Genomic DNA, 19469 nt, shown 5'->3' on the forward strand with positions numbered 1-19469 from the left:
AGGGGTGGGAGAGGAGAGGGGAGGCCCCAAGTCCTCGGCAATCAGAATGACACTCCACCAAATAAGCTTTAGACAATTACTTCTTACCAGAAGAGCACAGAACCACTTTGTAAGCACACATTCAAGGTCTCCAACTCTGAAATTTTGCTTCACTAGGTCCAGTTCCCTTGGAGATCCTGGAATGATTTTCCAGGTGAGAACTCTATAATGTGCTTTAAGAATATTTTATATCATGATTCAGGACACAAAACTGAGCTGAGGAAGATATTTTTTGGCTCAAATATCCATTTATTTATCAAGAGACTATATACTGAAAGAATTAATATGTTAAACCAAAAGAAGAATTATTCCAGTGATAATTTCTATATTATCACAAAATTTCACTTGCATATTCACTCAGCACTCGTTTTCAGAAGAAATCCTGTGGTTACTGTGGGTGAGCTACAGATGTCTGCAGTGTGGAACAACACTTAATTGGGAATTTACATGATTGACTAAGGACACTTCTAAAGAAGCAAACTTTTAAGTAGCACATTTTTTTGGAAGTGGCTTTATAAAACATGTTACATACATTATATATGGATAATGGATAATGTATTACATACTAATTAATTTATATACATTTGCCATAATTTATTCACAATTATTCACTATTTATTTGGTAGTGCGTTAATTGCTTGTCTCTTTCCTAAACTGTAAAGCAGAGTCCATGTCAGTCTTGCTGACTGTTGAATTCCCAGTACCCAATATTGCACAGCCCTCCCAATAAGTAGTCAATTACTAGCTGCCTAGATTAACGAATTATCTAGGATTCTATTGGTTGATCTGGAAATTTGCATTTCTTGCATTTTCCATTGTTGATAACAAAACAGCAGTCCCCATCTGGTAAGTTTGGTGTAAGGAGATTTGGGGCCAAGACAGTGCCAGGGTCACTCTTTCTTGCCACCATCCTTGTGTATTAAGATCACACATCTACATAAGTGTAATGGTGACAATGATACCTTCCATCAGAGTTCATAAACTGTAGGCCCATTAACCATTCCAATTAGTAGTCATGTTTAATTTGCTCTGCAAGTGTTGAACTGTAGAGAATTTTACATTTAAAAGGCTATTTGGCAACATGTAGAAGTGGATACATTTCACATATACATCAGGATTTCTAGATTATCCTGAAAAGTTTTAAGGTTTAGAGACATGGTGCCCACTTCCTACTTGTCAGCAATTGGTTAAAAAGGAAGAGCCTCTTTGGGTGGGGAAAAATTCACTCATTTCCAAGTCTCTCTCTCTCTCTCTTTCATATAACTGTCCGGATGTCAAGCAGCAGTTGCATTTTGTCATCTTACACCCAATACTCATTTTCATTACTAGACCAACCCCCAACCCAATCAGTTGAGTTTGATTATATTTAAATAGCACTTTGGGATTTTCAAAGCACTTGACTGAGGTATAGATTGAGCCATGCATAGATTAAAGAACTGAAATTTCTTTTTCCTTTATTTCCTAATCACCAATCCTGTTTAAATAATCTTACCTCAAATTCGGAATGTTTTTCTTTTATCCATGCCTTCCTTAATTTATATATTAAGGCTTTATATGTAGGAAACACTCCCTCAGCTAGGAGTCTTTTTCAATAATCCAGATAACAAATGATGGTGGCTTCACTCAAGGTGGTGGTAATAATAGTGATGATCAGTGGGTATATTATGGATAGACAGGATTTTGATGGCAGGATCGACAAGATTTGCTGATAGAGCATATAAAGATTATTAAGCAAAGAAAGAGTAAAGATGGCTATGGACTCTCTGGCTTGAGCAACTACAAAAGCAATTGGTAAACTTTTTCTGTAAAGGACCAGATGGTAAATACGTTTAGCTTTGCAGACCCTGTGGTCCGTGCTGCCACTGTAACACAGAAACAGCTATAGATAACATATAAGTAGGCAATGGGATAGATCTGGTGACCCCTGAACCAGAAGAAAAAGGGTAATGTCATCCACTGATGGGAGGAAGACTGTAGGAGTAGCTGGTTAGAGGGTAGGGAGTGGCGGTAGGGTTGTGAATACTGGAACTCAATTTTAGACTTGTTAAGTAGAGGTTTAAAGTGGATAGGTGGATAAATCAGTCTGGAATTCAGTGGAGAGGTCTATAGATATAATTTGGAAGAGTACCACCAGCTTATAAATAGTATTTCAATGTGTGAGACTGGATGTGGTTACCTAGGCAGTGAATTGATGAAACAGAAGAGAGAGAGAGACAGACAGACAGAGAGACAGACAGAGACATGGCTTCAGCCCTGGGAACCCTCCAGCATGCACAGGTTAGGGAGATGAGGAAGAATCAGCAAACATATGGAGGAAAACAAGGCAGCAGCCAGAGAAAAACAAGGCAAGGGTGGGGTCATGAAACCAGGGGGTGGAAGTGGGTCCAGGAGGAGCAAGTGGTCAGGCATTCTAAAAGCTGCTGATAGAACAAATAACATGGTGACCAGGAAATGACCATTTATGATATTGATGTGAGCAATTTGGGTAGAGTGGAGGTAGAGGGGGGAACCTGCCTGGGGTGGGCTCAAGAGTAGAAGAAGAAAAACTGAAAATTCTCTGTTAAGACAACACTCAAATTTCATTGTTAAAGGAAGAAGAGGAATGGTGCATTGGAAGATGAAGATGAAAAGGGGTCAAGAGAAGTCCTTTTGTGTTTGTTTTTAAGAATTTTATGCTGCTGGCAATGATCCAGTTCAGAATACCTCTAAAAAAAGTATACTTTTACATCTTTTTTTATAGAAATTTACCTTTCCCACCTACATAAAAGGTAGCACTCATCTTACCTGAGGAAAGTCTTCACTATTTTCATTTAAACATTTAAAAAATGCTTAGGACCCCATGTTGATACTTTGTGGTATAATGTGGTCCCATATTTATGGTCATTTTTGAGGCTTGAGGGAATTTTTTTTAAATCAAGTTCCTTAACTTGTTCTTAACTAGTTCTTTTTAAAAGTATAATTGGTTTAATATCATTTAATTAATCTAATTAGTGCCCCCAATTTCCCATGGGAAATCCTTTTCTCTTCCTGTGCCGCACCCCACCCCCTCCAGTCTTACCAAGGCCCATTCTTCCCTCCTGTCTGGTTTAACACAGGGTCATATATTCAGCTCTCAGTTTCCTTTATTGGCACTTCACAAGCATTTCCACCGAAAGGGAATAAACCCCAAGTTCAAAACAAAACCACAACCATGCCCATGAAGTGCTTTTTAAAAGCTTCTGGCAGCCCTCAGGGAAAATAATTTTGTCATCACTTAATATCTTTTTAATGGCTCTTTCTCACTTCTATAAGTCAGCACTGCTTTCCCAATCTAACCCAGAAAAAGAACAAAGAGCCCCAGCTGAGTTATTTTTAAAAGCCAAAAACTTGTCTATCTAAACTGCCTTTACTTTTTATCTAAATATATGAGAAATGACCACATGTCAGTCCAAGAAAATAAGTGTCTATACGACATGCAATACTGTTTCCAATGTCATTGCTATCAGAGTATCCATGACAATAACCAATTTAGAAATGTGTTTTCAAAAACTCAGTGTGATAATTTTATTTTTTAGTATTTTATGTCTTTGAAGATGGTTTCCATGTGCAGAACAGATTTTTTAAGAGGTCATTTTCAAATTTAATATTTCTTGTTCTCCTCTAATTTAGCTTCATTTACATATAGTTTTGTTCTATTCCGAAATCTAGCAAGTTTTGGCAATCACATTTGTTTAGTGTTTGTTACTACTTACAAATCTAATTAATTTAAATTTTAAGCTGCATTTATAGATTTAACATATTTGACCTTTTAGTACTTCAACTGGCTTATTGAAAATAATTTCCATATATTTAAATGTCTTAAAAGCCTAAGCAACACAGTGACTCTTAAGTTCTAAATTTTGCAATACTGTTTAAAAATTGTAACAAGATTTTCTTAAAATTTTTAACTTAAAACCATAAATATAAATAATTATTGATATATTTTATGTTGAAATTACAAGGCTAACGTATTGCTATAATAACCTGTTGCCATATTCTCTGAACCACTATAAATATTAATAACATCAAATATGTACAGGTTCGTTACCTAGAAATATTTATCCTTTTTAACATCTTATATTTAATTCTTTCAAACACGTCTACCTTTAACTCTTATGTTCGGAATTAAAAGATGTTACCCACTTGAAAAAAACAGTATGTCATATCAAACAATGTTGGGGATATATTCTCAAGTAATTTTCAGGGTTGCCTTTCAGTTGGTCTACATTTCTTATTGTCCAGAGATAGTGACTGGGGTTTAAGAAGGCAGTTTCGGATGTCCCGGTGCCCACTGTGTTGTGGGTAACAAAACTTAAGGAAATGGCTGATAAAACAACCTCATCTTTGGGCTGGATCATATCACTCTCTAATTCTTCAATTTATGGAAGTCAGTGATTTTTTCCCATGCTGAGACATTCTTTGAGTCAATTTTGTATTTCTTTGGCTTAACCTCTGAAGACCTCTGGACTTGAGGTCTTTTCATTCTTTTCATATGCCTCCTATCTCTTGGAGCCACAGTCTTCTAGCTATTGAAATGACATCAGTTTGAATTCTGGATGCTTCTCATGGCTTAATCAGACTATGTGGTTTCCACGGACAAGGTGCTAAATTTGTTGATAAGCAGAGTAGTTCATGGTAAACATTTTAGTCCAGAGCTAAATCAATCAGTTTACAAGCTGACCAACTAAATGGCTCGTAACAGCAAAGAATGGAAGAAAATTCTGTAGAGCAATAGGGCACATATACAGGCTTCTGCGCGCTCTGACACCGTTTTAAGCCATCTTCATTTTGTGAGTTATCTAATCATAATATCTAACTTCTACTAGCTCCTGTAAATGATTTTTATCTCCATGCATCATTTTCTTAATTTTTGCCTAATTTTTAGAAGGCATGATATTTTAAGTGTTCACAACTCAGTTATCTGTGAAAGTATTTTATCCATTTACAGGGACAAGAACTAGAAATACAGAATTTGAGGCTAGCTGCATAAAAGCTGAATAAATATAAGGTGTTTAGCTTTTCTAACAAATGATCATAATATGTTGCATATTTGCTAGTCATTCCATAGAATGTTAAGTAAGTACACACCTGTGACCCTTTTTCTTTTGCTGTATTTGTAGGGTATGATACTAAACTTATTTCAAATAAATATCACAGGTGTTCAGCAAAATTCAGAGATAGATTATCCACTAAGCATCCAGAAATGTATATATTAGTCAAATGCTTAGATGATTACAACTTCATTCCCTAAATTTGTATACGTTGTTAGAATTCTTTCACATGGTTAAACTGGCAACATTCATCACAATTTAGAGCTTCTGGATAAGAAAGAAGCTATCCTTATTTGCTGTTTTCAACCCTGAAAGACCTCTCATCATATTAATAGATTTAAATACCACTGTGGATTAAAGGGATACATCACTCACCCATATTCTCCTGGGAGTTGTAACCAGTGGAGAAAGACGGAGACAGCAAATACAGTAGATATGCAATTCCTAAATTTCAGAGCAGGATCTTCCCCTCTTTACAGGATGGGTGTGAGTCTTGCCTGGGGACAAACAGGCAAGAAAGAGCACAGGACTTTCTGACTTCCTCTGCAGTAGGCATCAGAGAGACCGTTGGTATGTCTCCCATGGGAAGGCAAAATGATCCCACTCTCTGTGTGGGACCTGGCCAGTGTTGCCAGGGTCTCCAGCATCTTCCTTCAGGGACAGGCAGAAATCCCTCCCATCAGTTTCCTAAAAGCAAACATGAAGAGATGAAAAAAAGTGGTCATCTCTCCTCCCTCACAACTATCATCTCAAAAATTTTAATTATGATATCTGTACATAGAAACACCTAAAAACATAGGCAACGGTAATGCTAAATACATGGTCTTCCTATCAAAATCCTTTATAATAATTTTAAAATGGTGCTCATGTAAGATATTTTTCAGGCATGAACTCTTTGGTTTATCTCTTTGACATACACAATACGTTTTAAGTATATGAGTAAGCATATAGAATTATATATGCTAAGTTACCTTAAATTTGTTAACTGCCTTAAATATTTTAAATTATTTTGTGAAGAATCTACGTTTCCTCTTTCTGTGGTATGGAAAAGGCTAGAACTGAACAAGTCATAGGTCAATATAACAGATCTTCCTGATTCTGATGCTGGAGTTACTCAGGGATACTAAATCATGAAATGCTGGAGAGGAAAGGGACCCTAGAGATGAGTTAACTGGGAGACAGAATAATTGACATGTCCTCAGTCACAGATGATCTTAGCAGTAGGCTTAGGGTTAGAATACAGGATATTTTATTTTCTTTTTCAGTATTATTTGTGCCATGCAGTGCTGATATTTCAGAACAAGACTATAAGAAAGACTGTTTTTAGAAAGATTATATAAAAACACAGAAAAGCCGTGTTTTTAGCAGTTACTGTTCTGAGTGCACACCACTTCAATATGTTAATAATATTTAGATGTATTTTTTTTCCCAAAGTGACTACAATTAGCTCAGACACATAATTTGTTGATGCTATTCCATCTAAAATTCATTTGTGATCTAATGGTAATATTTTGCATTTTGGTGAACTGAAATCCATATTTTGTAAATCCGTATTTCATTAAAAATATCAGAAGAATAAATACTAGTTGAATCCATTATTAGCCAAACAAAATGCTTTTAAATGTTAATTTCAGTTGTAGAATACTACGATTTTCATTGCAAATTTAGTTTGGTTCACTGATATTTCTGCACAGAATTTTTACAAACAAAAGGAGAGGTTTGAAGTAATAATTCATAAAACATATCAAATGATTATTTTACAGAGCTAAGTGTGAAAGAATAAAACAAAGTATTTTCTATAACTGTAAAAAAGCATGATATCAATTCAAAGGAGAAGACAAGTATATAAAGAGACACTAACTTTTAAAATATTATAGAATGAGTATTTTCCATTTATATACTATATTTAACACTGATTACTTACTTATTAAAAGGGTATTGTGTAATGTTTTGCCACATTTAATTAATCCACGAAATGGGCAGATTATATTCTGGATAATTAAGGAAAGTGTATTTTATTATAGCTTTTTGAATGATCTTTCTTTTTACACAGACAGTGGAGATATGGCCACTGTCACCATAGAATTACTCCAGATCCTTTCTTGATAATTCTGATTTCATGTAATTTTGTGAGTGAATTTATTTTAATGTAATTCTAGATAGATTTATGTAAGATGACTTTGTTTTTCTAATTTAAGACAACTTCTAAGTGGCTAACAAATCTTTTTTCAGGGTGGGTGCCATGGCCTTCTCGGGTAAAAATGTCTCCGAAGCGTTCATCAATTTTTTTTCCTATTTTATTTCAAAGTCACTAAATTAATTTCCTTTCACTTAAATACACTGTTACATTAAGTAAATCTATGTTTCTAGCTCATAACAAAAGTTCTGATATTATTATTACTATCAAATATTCAAATGATATAAAGTATCATTTATATCATATTATAATTTAATATAGTTTGACACTTAAAAGTTGGAATAAATGCAAATCAAAACCACAGTGAGACATAATCTCACACCTGTTAGAATGACTATTGTCAAAAAGTCAAGAAATAACAAGTGTTGGTGAGGATGTGGGGAAAAGAGAACCTTGGGCACTGTTGGTGGGAATGTAAATTGGTGCAGCCACTATGGAAAACAGTATAGAGTGTCCTCAAAAAATTAAAATAGAACTAAACTACCATATGATATAGCAATTCCACTTCTGGGTATTGTCTGGAAACTAAAATACTAACTCAAAAAGATACCTTCACCCCAATGTTCGTAACAGCACTATTTACAATAGCCAAGATATGGAAGCAGCCTAATTGTCCGTCAACAAATAAGTAGATAAATGGAATATTACTCAGCCATAATAAACAAGGAAATCTTGCCATTTGTGACAACATGCATGGAACTTAAGGGCATTATGGTAAGTGAAATAAGCAGAAAGAGACAAATAACTTATGATCTCATACATACGTGGAATCTAAAAACAACAAAAACAATACTGAACTCAGAGATCTAGAGAGCAGATAGGTGGCTGCCAGAGGTTGGGGTGTGGGGTGTGTGAAATATGTGAAGGTGGTTGAAAGGTACAGACTTTCAGTTATAAAATAAATCCTGAGGATGTAATTAATATACAGCATGGTGACTATAGTTAATAATACTGTATCGTACATTTGAGTGCTGCTAAGAGAATACATCTTAAAAGTTCTCTTCACAAGAAAAGAAATTTGTAACTGTGTGTGGTGACGGATGTTAACTAGACTTATTGTGGTGATCATTTCACAATATATATGTACATAAAAATCATTAAGTTGTACACCTGAAACTAATAATGTTATATATCAATTATATCTCAATAAAAAAGTTGGACTATGAGACATTGTTAATTTTGGTACATTGATTTGAATAAATTTGATCTCATTAATTTTTAAGATATATCAATAGCATGGCTCCTTTTTGCTGTGAATAAACTCCAGGGAAATCAACTGACTTTGGTGGATTCAAACTTCAGTGGTCAGTATGAGGTATCTCCAAGTTACATCTGGATACGATATTTTTGTTAATCTATCCTTTACCAAAATTTATGTCTGGATTTTGGGTCTAGATGGCCCTGTAAAAACAATAAAGATTTTTGAGGAATAACAATATTGCACTGTAGAACTTTGAATAACAATGGTCTAAATTTGCTTTCTTCTAGTCAGGAAGCAGAATTGAAAGAACTTTAGGAAATAGTAGTGTCATTTCTTTTCTCTTTTTGTTTGTTACTAGCAAACCCAGTAAAGCTGAAGGTCTTTTTCACTTTCACAGGTCTGGGATGAAAATCTTGCAAAATCTGCAGAGGCTTGGGCAGCTACCTGCATTTGGGACCATGGGCCTTCTTACTTATTGAGATTTTTGGGTCAAAATCTATCTGTACGAACTGGAAGGTAGGAAGTAGTTTCACTGATACTGTTTATCCATGCAACTTTATTGCTTATGGAATCCAAGGGTTAGTGACACCAATTTCAAGTAATATCTACAAGAGGGCTCACTATGTGTCAGGCACTGATGCTTGGCCTATGACTGTTTTAGATGTCTTCAAGGATTATTTAATTTTTTAAAAAGGCCTAGTAAAACCAGTTTTCCCTTTCACCCTTGGAACGCCCTCCTTTAGCCTGTATTCTACCCTTATCTCACAGAATCTTTGAAAGGATCAGGCTGTATCCTGTATCCTATCTCTTCTACTTCAGAAAAATCCCTTGATGGTGGCAGAAGCCATTATTGTGTATGCAGCCTTCCCATGTTTGCATATACCTGTATCTGTGTGTGTTGTACAAATTCAATATATTTACACACATATGTATATATAAATAGGCACACGTATGTATATGCAAGTATATGCAACAATGGATAAAGCTGTTCCCAGTAACAGGATAATTTTTCTACCACTGTGGAATGTCATCATCCAATATTCCAAAGACTCATTCTCTTCCACATAGGGGAGGAAAATCAGGTGGTAAAACAAGATAAAGATGATAATTCCTGAAAGATTTGCATTTCTCTTTTTGAAACAACCAGACACATACTTAGACAAATACAGGATCACTTGCTCCAGTCCTGGGCATTTTCATGCTTGGCTCTACTTGGAGGAATAGAGGATTCTACTAGGTGATGATGGTAATTGTGAGGGGTGGGTATGTTCTTGATTTACCATGAATAATCTGCAAAAGGACCAATTAGCTTATAATTTAACGTGAGTCCACTATATATTGCCACTACTGTACTCTAAGTTTTCATTGTGTTTCTTGATATCTAGATATCGCTCTATTCTCCAGTTGGTCAAGCCATGGTATGATGAAGTGAAAGATTATGCTTTTCCGTATCCCCAGGATTGCAATCCCAGATGTCCTATGAGATGTTTTGGCCCCATGTGCACACATTATACACAGGTTATTTTAATTGTTTTGTTCATTTTTGATTCATACTTTAAAAAAATGCTCTTACTATTTTGGTGAACATGAATTTTCTTAGCTCCAACTTCAATAACAGTATATCGATTTACTTTCTCAGATGGTTTGGGCCACTTCCAATCGAATAGGATGCGCAATTCATACTTGTCAAAACATGAATGTTTGGGGAGCTGTATGGCGCCGTGCAGTTTATTTGGTATGCAACTATGCCCCAAAGTAAGTATCCAGTCGGATTCTACTTCTTGGAATCTTTAATGATGTTAAATATCTTCAGTCTGATAGATACTTTTAACAGGTAAATAATATGAGTAAGACTTAACTAACAAGCACTAATCCTCAAATCTTCCATCTTCTTGTATATCTGAAAAGTTATAAGCTGAAAGGTTTCTTTTCACAAGGATTCTAGATTAAAATTGCAGGCAAGACTATTTGTGATTTGGAGAGTCACTAAATTCTCCTTACCATCTTTCTTTAGGCATGGTAATTATAAAATAAACATATGCTTTTAGGCTTTTGATAGCTATATAAAAGGCATCAGGAAAGGATCTTCTAGGGAATTTATCAACACCACAGTATTCTCATCAATCAGTACTAGAATGTTGGCTTAGCTTTTTCACTAGGAAAGCAAAACAAGCCCTTCTCCTTTCTTTTAAGAGTAAAATTACAATCACAGTTTACTTTTTCCATAGATGGTTAAGGAGGCATTCAGAATCAGAAGGGAAAATTTAAATGCTATGACTTCTTTTTAATGAAAGCTTTGCCATGATTTAAATTTCAGTACAAAAAATATTCAGTAATTTCTTCTTATGGCATACATAAAAAGGTACTGTGAAAATTGATCAAAGATTATAAAATAGGCTCATATTTATGAACATTCTTTATAATATGAGGATAAATAAGCATTTGTTAACATCTGATAAAATGCCTTTTTGATAACAATGACTCTTCGGATAAAATGTTCCAGTATTTATACATGAGTCTGTTCTCATTTGGAATAAATACTAAAATGTACAAAGGATTTATGACACTCCTGGTGTCTTCCAAAGTAAGTCCCAAACAAAGATTTTCTCCAGCTTTGCCAGTATGGGGAGGGAATGAGAAAATGTTTCACAAATAACTGCATTACTCATTTATATGGTAGTATGCCAGTGGCAGTGTTTTTGCAAAGTTAGAAAAATAGCAATTTTCCTGATGGTCCCCTCTCCACAGTTATTAGAATAGTAAGATTTGGAATGTAAAATGTGGCTGCATTATGATAAGCATTAAAACTGCATTTGTTTGATATTTTCAGTTTTATACCATATATTTTCCTATTAAGACTTTAACCCTTCTTTCTGACATAAATAGGCCAAGTAGTACTCAAATAGTGAAAGAGGTTTTTTTATAACTTTCATTTAACTATTCTGTTTTTGGCCAATGATTGGAATTTTGTAATAGTATTGATGAAATGTCTGATTGTTTTATAAGTCTAAGAGTTTAAGATATTGTGTTAGTATGCTATATTTGCTGTGATAGAGAACCATTCTTTTGAAACCTAGGCAATGAAGAAAGTTTTAAAATCCTGACTGATAGGTGACTATGTTTCTTCCAATCCCAATATGAACTTATCTCAAGTATAACTGTTTTTCAGGGGCAAAATAAAACAGAGAAGGAAAGGGGTTGGGTGGGGAGACAGAGACAGAGACAGAGATAGAGAGAGAGAGAGAGAAATGAGAGAATGAGAATGAATTGAATTAGATGAAATAGAATAAAAATTAGAAGGAAAAATAATATAAGTTTGTCAACTGACTGATCTACTACTGAATACAATTATCTTCCATTCGTATAAAAGTTTGTAATATAATATATAATAAAATTGTATTTCTAAGTTAACATTACCAAAAATATGTGCTGTGTAATTTCTAAAAGCTATGTAGAATAAGTTGAAAAATATGAAATTAAAATACCACAGGCTGGGTTCATATATTTTTATAGGTTTGGGTAAAGATATAGAGGGAAATAAGATTATGAAAATAGAATGGGAGAGATTAGGATAAAGGAGTGAGCTGCACTCTTGAGGGATGGACCTCCTTGAATGTTCATAAGCAAACATGTAACATTACCAAAATTATGCTTGAGGAAGCTTCTCTGGAAGGCAGAGTAGAATAAGCTAGATAGAGGTGGGCAGCCTTGTAATCTCATCTCAACTTTTCCTTTACAGATATTTTATAGATAAAAATGTGACTTTTCAACTGACTGAATAAGGATATTTTCATGTCTGGTAGATGCACCGTATGAGTCACCTGCTTGGTCTTATTTAGGTCTCAAAGATGAGACCCACTTGTTTCATATTTTAGCCTTTACACTGTTGTCTTATCTTCAACCTTGACTTTTTACTATCTACAACGAAATTTTCTCCTGACCATTCAACTTCCTTCACATCACTGGCTGTATAGTACTGTAGTTACTAATCACCATGCTACTGAGAATATACATTCATTGCCTCCTTCCTCACAGCTAAAAGAGCTTAATAACATAAGGCATTGTGGCTGTTTTTAACTACCCTAAATGGTGAATTTGGTGTATCACTATAATCATGGCCATAATTACAGATGAAGAAAAATATTGATAACACATAATGATTCAATTAAATAGGTTCAGCATTATCAAAAAACTAATAGTATTACTAAAAATTATAACTATGACTTTACATATGGGAAAATGTTTTGGAATCACCATCAATGGCTGCTTCTGTGAGCCATTATTCTCTTACTGAGTTTTCCGTTATCTCATTTTATGAATACTGAGAATCTAAACTATTTTTTCAACTTGAGAAAGAAATCCTTTGAACACGTAAAACCTATTTTTTATGCTTGTAACAACTTCTTGCTCATTTCACCGTTTCTAAGCATCCCAGAATTACATGTATATCTCTTTATATATATAATGGACGTGTATATATCTATATCTGTATATACTTTACTATCTTTATAATAATATTAGCATGAGTTTTTTAAGAAGTAAGTTTAAGTGGACACAGCCCATGTGCTCTAGAAGGCTGCGGCAGGAACGAGGCAGCTGTGGTGAGTGGATAGAGCATCAAGCCTGGTGTCGGATGACTAATAATGTCACCATGCATTGTAGTGCCTCACTTCTTATCTGTAAATTAACATAATGTTAATTTACTCAGAAAGAAAATATTTTAAAAGTAAGATATACAGAACAAGTTACTGTAGAAATAAGAAATGGTTATAACTTTTAGTGGTTTTCTAAAACGACAGACTTCTAAAAATATCATCACATGTCAACACGTGATCTTGTGCTTAAGGACAATCAGATTTTAAAGAATGGGCAAGTAGTACTAATGCTCTCTTCTTTTTTTTTCAAGGGGCAACTGGATTGGAGAAGCGCCATATAAAGTAGGGGTACCATGTTCAGCTTGCCCTCCCACTTACGGGGGGTCTTGTACTGACAATCTTTGTTTTGCAGGAGTAACGTCAAACTACCTATACTGGTTTAAATAAGCTTGTCTTTTCCTCCAGGAAATATAATGGTTTCTGGGAATCATAGGCATATATATATATTGAGTTTTGCACATATTATACATATTTTATCATAATCTTGTTTTCCTTTTATTATTCATTGTATAAATTAGTGTTTGTCTATTATGTTTGTTTAATCCTTGGAGGTAAACAAAGCATCCATTTCTGTTTTCTGACCTCTAAGCCTAAATTAAAATATTGTGTATGTAGTATTGACATAGTTGATGCATCCAATTCCAAAACTTGTTTTCCAAAGGAATTATGTTCTTAAGGAATAGAATATATATTTGGCCTATAATGTATGTGTGTGTATATACACACACATAGATGATATAACACATAGGTAATAATATGATTTTGTAGTTAACTTGAGGGAAATTTTTAAAAATCCTATTCTAAAATGTATGTGAGGTGGTGGGCCATCTTCAGCACCCACTTCTATAGTGCCCCAAAAGTGATAATTTGCAAAATAACACTCAGTAATATCTGGATATAATAATTTAATTAAGCAACCACAGATTTCATTCTGGAGATATTTTATCTTACTTGGGTTCACCAAAAGATACTCTTGACTTATGTAAGGTTCAAATCATGCCTTTTGCTTAATCTCTTTTATTGAATCTTGTGTTGAGTGGTTATGATGGGCAAGGCACTCTGATAGTTATGTTCTGATCAAGCAAAGATTATGATATGATTCCTGACTTCAAGAAGCTCACAAAAATATTCAGGAAATAATGCCACCTAATTATATTGCTGTAAAATTATTATTTTTTTAACAGATATATTTTCCATGTAATTTTGAGGAAGTGAGTGCAACAATGTTCACGTGTAGGTGGAATAGGTGATAGGCCACACTGTGTAATATGTAAGGTTTCTGATTAGCATGAAAATGTAGCTATAGCGTCTGGAACTAAATGAGGCAGGGAAAAATTAACAACTGCCTAGGGATTACTGGGTGAGAGTAAATAGTTGTGATTTTGGAAGGCAGAAAGCAAGACCTAAGTAAACTGAGAAGGTCCAAGGGAAATGAGCTTCAGGTATGAAAAGTCACAGGTAAGAAAAGTCACAGAAATAGAGTTACTACACACACACACACACACACACACACACACACCGGTGGAGAGCTTCTGAAGGGCATATACTGAAGGTCTAATGTAACTTGAAGCCTTTCAGCAGGAGGTGAGGGATGTCAGAAAGAAACATTGTAGGTGTCAAGGATCCCTCCAGCTCTCCATTGCTTTGCCCATCCTTACTTGGTGAGAATCGATCTAATCACCATGGTCCTTGAGCATCATGTACAAGTTCCCATGTGCACACCACAGACAGCTATGATTTTGTTAAAGGGGCCTCTTCAGATGATTTTCTAAGGACTAATTACTAAATTTTATTCCCATATCTGAGTAGAAGAATAATTTTCAGTTCTCCATTAAGTTTGGTGGAAATCAAATCAAAGTCACTATGAAAATTTCACTCATGTGACTTTGAAAATGCTTATTTCCAAATCAGGGAATCACTTTCAGAGAGGAGAATTCAACACAGGGGTCAAGACACTTAACACATTACATTTCAAGTGTGCATGCATTTGTGTGTGTGTGTGTGTGTGTGTGTGTGTATTTCAGGTTATGCAATGCTTCACAGTATAAGTAAACACGGTTAGTTCCAGAGTACAAATAACAGAAGAAAACTACTTGTTTAAAACTCCCTACACGTTTGCAATTTCTTAGGGTAGATGCGCTGAAAGGTGACAGGTAGTTAATTAAATCCAGTGGTGGAAACATCCACCATCTGAAGTTCAGGTTTACATGATGACAAACAATTGGCCTGATTCCTTTTACGAACTGAATCTGACCAAATGTTTTCATATCACACTACTTTGCTTTTGTGGGGACATATACTTTATTAAAACTAAACATTTTGGAGACTAAAATGAAAAATAAAAATAACAGTAAGAATCAGGCCCCAATTCAACTTTTAGCTAACATATATATCGGCAGTTGAAGAGAAAGCTCATTAGCGCGATATTCATTTGATTTATCTAGAAAATGTTTCCTTCCTTGAGTTTGCTAAACTAGTCCTACAGAAGTAGGAAAAGTACTATTAAACCAGAAAAGGTTACTATCAGTTCCAGTTCTGTTGCTGGTTTACTTGTGTAACTTCGTTTCTCAAGTCTCAAAAAGTATAGTGATATTTTGTCACGTGAAGGTAAGATTACCATAGTAACAGAAATGTATGAATATTAAAATTATCATTCATGTTGTGAGACTTTTGAGATAAAATTATTTGAGCTCCCCTTTGGCAGAAATTCTGTCTTATCTTTGTATTTATACCAGCTTATTATATAGTGGCTGTAATGTAATAAATGTTTACATGGATGGGTTTTTAGAATTAACTAGAAAGTCCAGAATTGCAAGGATTTAGAGGAACTCCACCTTTCCACGTTTCATTAAGACAAAAATGTCTTAAATACAAAGCTTTGAGTGCATCAACGATCCAGATAAATCATCAAACATATCAGATTACGACTGTGGTTCACACACTCATAACTTGTACACAACAGTCCTTTCCAAATCACAACTAGAACTTTAGTTTATTTATAACTTAACAACTCAGCTGAAAATATAACGGGTATATTTGTTATTCTATCTGTACTTTTTAAAGTTAGTAATATGAAGTGGCCATGTGAAATGTTTTATTTTCCAGGCTAAAGCAAATGAAAGTTTGCTAGTATCAACACAGAGTGTCATATTTTTTCACAGCATGCAACAATGGTGCTAGGATAGCTATTTCTCACTGTAATTCCCAGAGCACAAAGGGTGTGGGTATAAGCTATTTCATAAGAGCAGCTTTAAATAGTCATTACTGAGGTTTTCATTTTAATAGGTTTCATTCAAAAGAAATAGTAATTGGCATGCATGTTCTACAGCACTGGTTTTATCTTTGGTATAGATTTTTCATGTCATCCTTTATTCAGTAGAAAAGTAAAAAATTTCTGTGTCGATATAGATTGTTTTGGCTTCCGTGTCATCAAAAGACTGGAAAAATTACAATTTTTGCTGTTAAACTGATGGATTTCTTTACAGAATTGTATTTGAGTTGTGTAGGCACACCCTTAATGTTGCTGGTTATGATGGATAAGCATGCTTTTAAGATGTGGCAGAAACAGTTTTTATTGTTATCATGCTTTTGTCTGTTCAGTAGTCTAAGCAACATCACTTCTGTGGTCCATTAGGGCTTCCCTACCAAATTCAGTTGGCAGTGCTGTGGTGTTCATTTGAAACCTTCATGGAAATATTCATTTGAAAGCTCCATGCAGCTTTAGCGAAGAGTTGACCAAACACTAGGGAAAGTTCAGCTGATACAATTTACTCAGAATATTTGAACTGAAACAATATATCTTTTTCTCATTAATACATGCTTGTGTTAGATCAACTTATAACATCTACATAAGCAAATCTAAAACACACTTAGGCCAGTTATGTGTTTTGTGTTCATATCCTGCTTAACATAAGTTAAACAGATAATTTGAATGTGTCCAGGAAGGAAAAGTCATGGTTAACCTGGGGTCTGTGTTCTCCCCCGTGTATAACAGCATTCCCTATGTTCTGCAGTAGCATAGGACACAAATCTTGACATGGATGTAGGGAAGCCTTTTCCTGCAGAAGTGTTTAGGTAGAGTGAAATTAGATTTCTATCAATGTCTAATATTATCTTTGTTTTATATATATTTTTTGTATTGTTGTTATATGTGTGAGGGAAGACATATTTAAACGCATGCAGAATGATTTTTAAAAATTATGTCATGGTCTGACTTTGACTTATGAGAGGTCAATCAAAAACTTAGAAAGTTACACAGTTCACTGGTTAATGGTGCTGAAAATGCATAACAACCACCGTATGCTTGCTACAATTTTGAAATTTCTTTGGAATTAAAGTTTTTATTAAGTGTGAACTATCAATATCTATTCTGGTGCTAAACATGTGGTGCTAAATGAATTGTTACTGTTAGGAGCTTAGGGACTCTTTTTATTCAGAGTTAAAAGTGTTATCCATTCAATTCCTGATTTAGAAATATTAATAAAGTCCTATTAAATTAATCTTAACCAAAATAAGCCAGTACACTCAATTTTTTAATCTAATAGCCCAACATTATTTAGGTGTTACAGAATGTAAATATATTTCTTAGAAGTTTTCAATTTTTTTTAAAGGCATTTTTTAGCACGGCGATGTAAAATTCAAGTAAAGGTTAGATTACACCTACACCAACCATGCTGCAGGCACCGGCGCCCTCTGGTGGTTAAAAGAACAAATTCTTGATGGCTACTTGGCCTGCAACAAAACCATTTCTTCCGTTCAATAAAAATTTAAGCTGAACAGTTTTAAATTCTTGGATGCTCTCTAAATCCGAGAGCATTAAAAAGTGCTTGACTCTATTGACATAATTTTCTAGGAAGATAATAGAGATAATATATCTTGACATCCATTTTCCTAAATAATAATATTTTTTTAAATGATATTCCAGATCTGAGGTGCTTATTAAAGTGTTCTTTTTGTGAAGTAGGTATTAATAAAATACATTTTTAATTTTGTTTACATCATAAATACAATAAGAGTTAAAATTATCAAACAGAATTATAGTGCGTCTCACTTTCAGAAGTGATCATTTATTTTTATATATTAAAACAATTCCATATATCAAAGGATTATCTCTCCACTTTTATGTGTTGATCTATAATTTGATAATGTTCTTTGGTCATACTATTGAGCTAATGATAACATTTTATTGTTCCATCCAAAGTCTTTCTAGACTTAAAAATGTACAGAAAAACTTAGAATTATATACCCTGTAACCAATGAAGTCAACATCTTTAGATAAACTTTCACTTGAGTTGTGCAACTAAGTGTGATAATCTGTTTTGACAAAGATATTTCTTAAACTGCGTTAGCATAACCAAATGAAATATGCTTTGAAGCAGTTTTCCAAATTAGTATTTTCAAACATTTTAAAGCAATAGAACTCTTTGTATGATCTCAATCCTGCACAAAGCTCTAACATATAATATACATATAATGGACCTACTTATTTCCCAAATCCTCTTCTGTGCCTTGGAAGTTTCTTCTGAGAGCCCTAGGATTCCGTTGAACCATTAGAAGAACATTGATCTAAATCATCCAGTTCTCCCCATTTTCTCTAAAATAATCAGCTAATTAAAGACACAAAAAATTGAGACTCAATGTTTTGCAATGGTTATCTTAAATACCCACTTCACTTTGCACATGTTAGAAGCCAAACTGATGGAGCTTCAAATACTGACTTTAACTGGTGCTTGATTATAGATTACAGCATCTTGTGTTTTGTTATTTGACAAACAGAATTTTGGTACCATAATATTTTGAGAATTAGAGATAATTCTGATGCACGTATGAAAATAAAGTGTTTAAAAATAGCTAAATGTTTCAAATATGTATATAATCCTAAAATATATTGTATCATTTTAGATTTTTTAAAGATTAATTTGATATTTTTTATTCATTACCTAATACTGTGGCAGTAAAAGGTGCCTTTGATATTGTGATATAATGTCATGAATGTGTGCATTTATAAAACCTGTGTAAACATCTACCTTCATAAAGCATAACAAGTGTAGCTTTTTGAGCTCTGCTGTATTTTTTCTTTCAATAAAATATTATAATTAATTGTTTTGTTTTTAGGGTTTTAATTAATAACAATTAATCTAATTGTTTTCTTGCTTTCAGTAGTTTTACAATAGAATTAGAAGTAGATGGCATTATAGTTTTGACAAGGAATGGACTACTTTTCTAAAGCAGAAATGATTACATCTTTGAGCATCACTGAAATACATCAGATCTTCTGTTTTTCTTTTTTTCCATTTCTTTTTTTCCTT

At 34.0% G+C, this 19469-nt stretch overlaps 1 protein-coding gene across 1 annotated transcript in view; it reads left to right on the forward strand.

The window, feature by feature from the left end:
- PI15 (peptidase inhibitor 15) overlaps positions 1-19260 on the forward strand; it is a 30773-nt gene extending 11513 nt beyond the window's left edge. The window contains exons 3-6 of the mRNA XM_024765767.1: positions 8904-9022; positions 9892-10024; positions 10146-10261; positions 13413-19260. Of these exons, the coding sequence (XP_024621535.1) occupies positions 8904-9022; positions 9892-10024; positions 10146-10261; positions 13413-13548 (504 nt within the window). The 3' untranslated portion in view covers positions 13549-19260. The remainder of the gene's footprint in view (positions 1-8903; positions 9023-9891; positions 10025-10145; positions 10262-13412) is intronic.
- The last annotated feature ends 209 nt before the right edge of the window (positions 19261-19469 follow it).

The sequence above is a fragment of the Neophocaena asiaeorientalis genome, unplaced genomic scaffold (assembly GCF_003031525.2).
Source record: "Neophocaena asiaeorientalis asiaeorientalis breed wild unplaced genomic scaffold, Neophocaena_asiaeorientalis_V1.1 scaffold417, whole genome shotgun sequence".
NCBI classification, from domain to species: domain Eukaryota; kingdom Metazoa; phylum Chordata; class Mammalia; order Artiodactyla; family Phocoenidae; genus Neophocaena; species Neophocaena asiaeorientalis.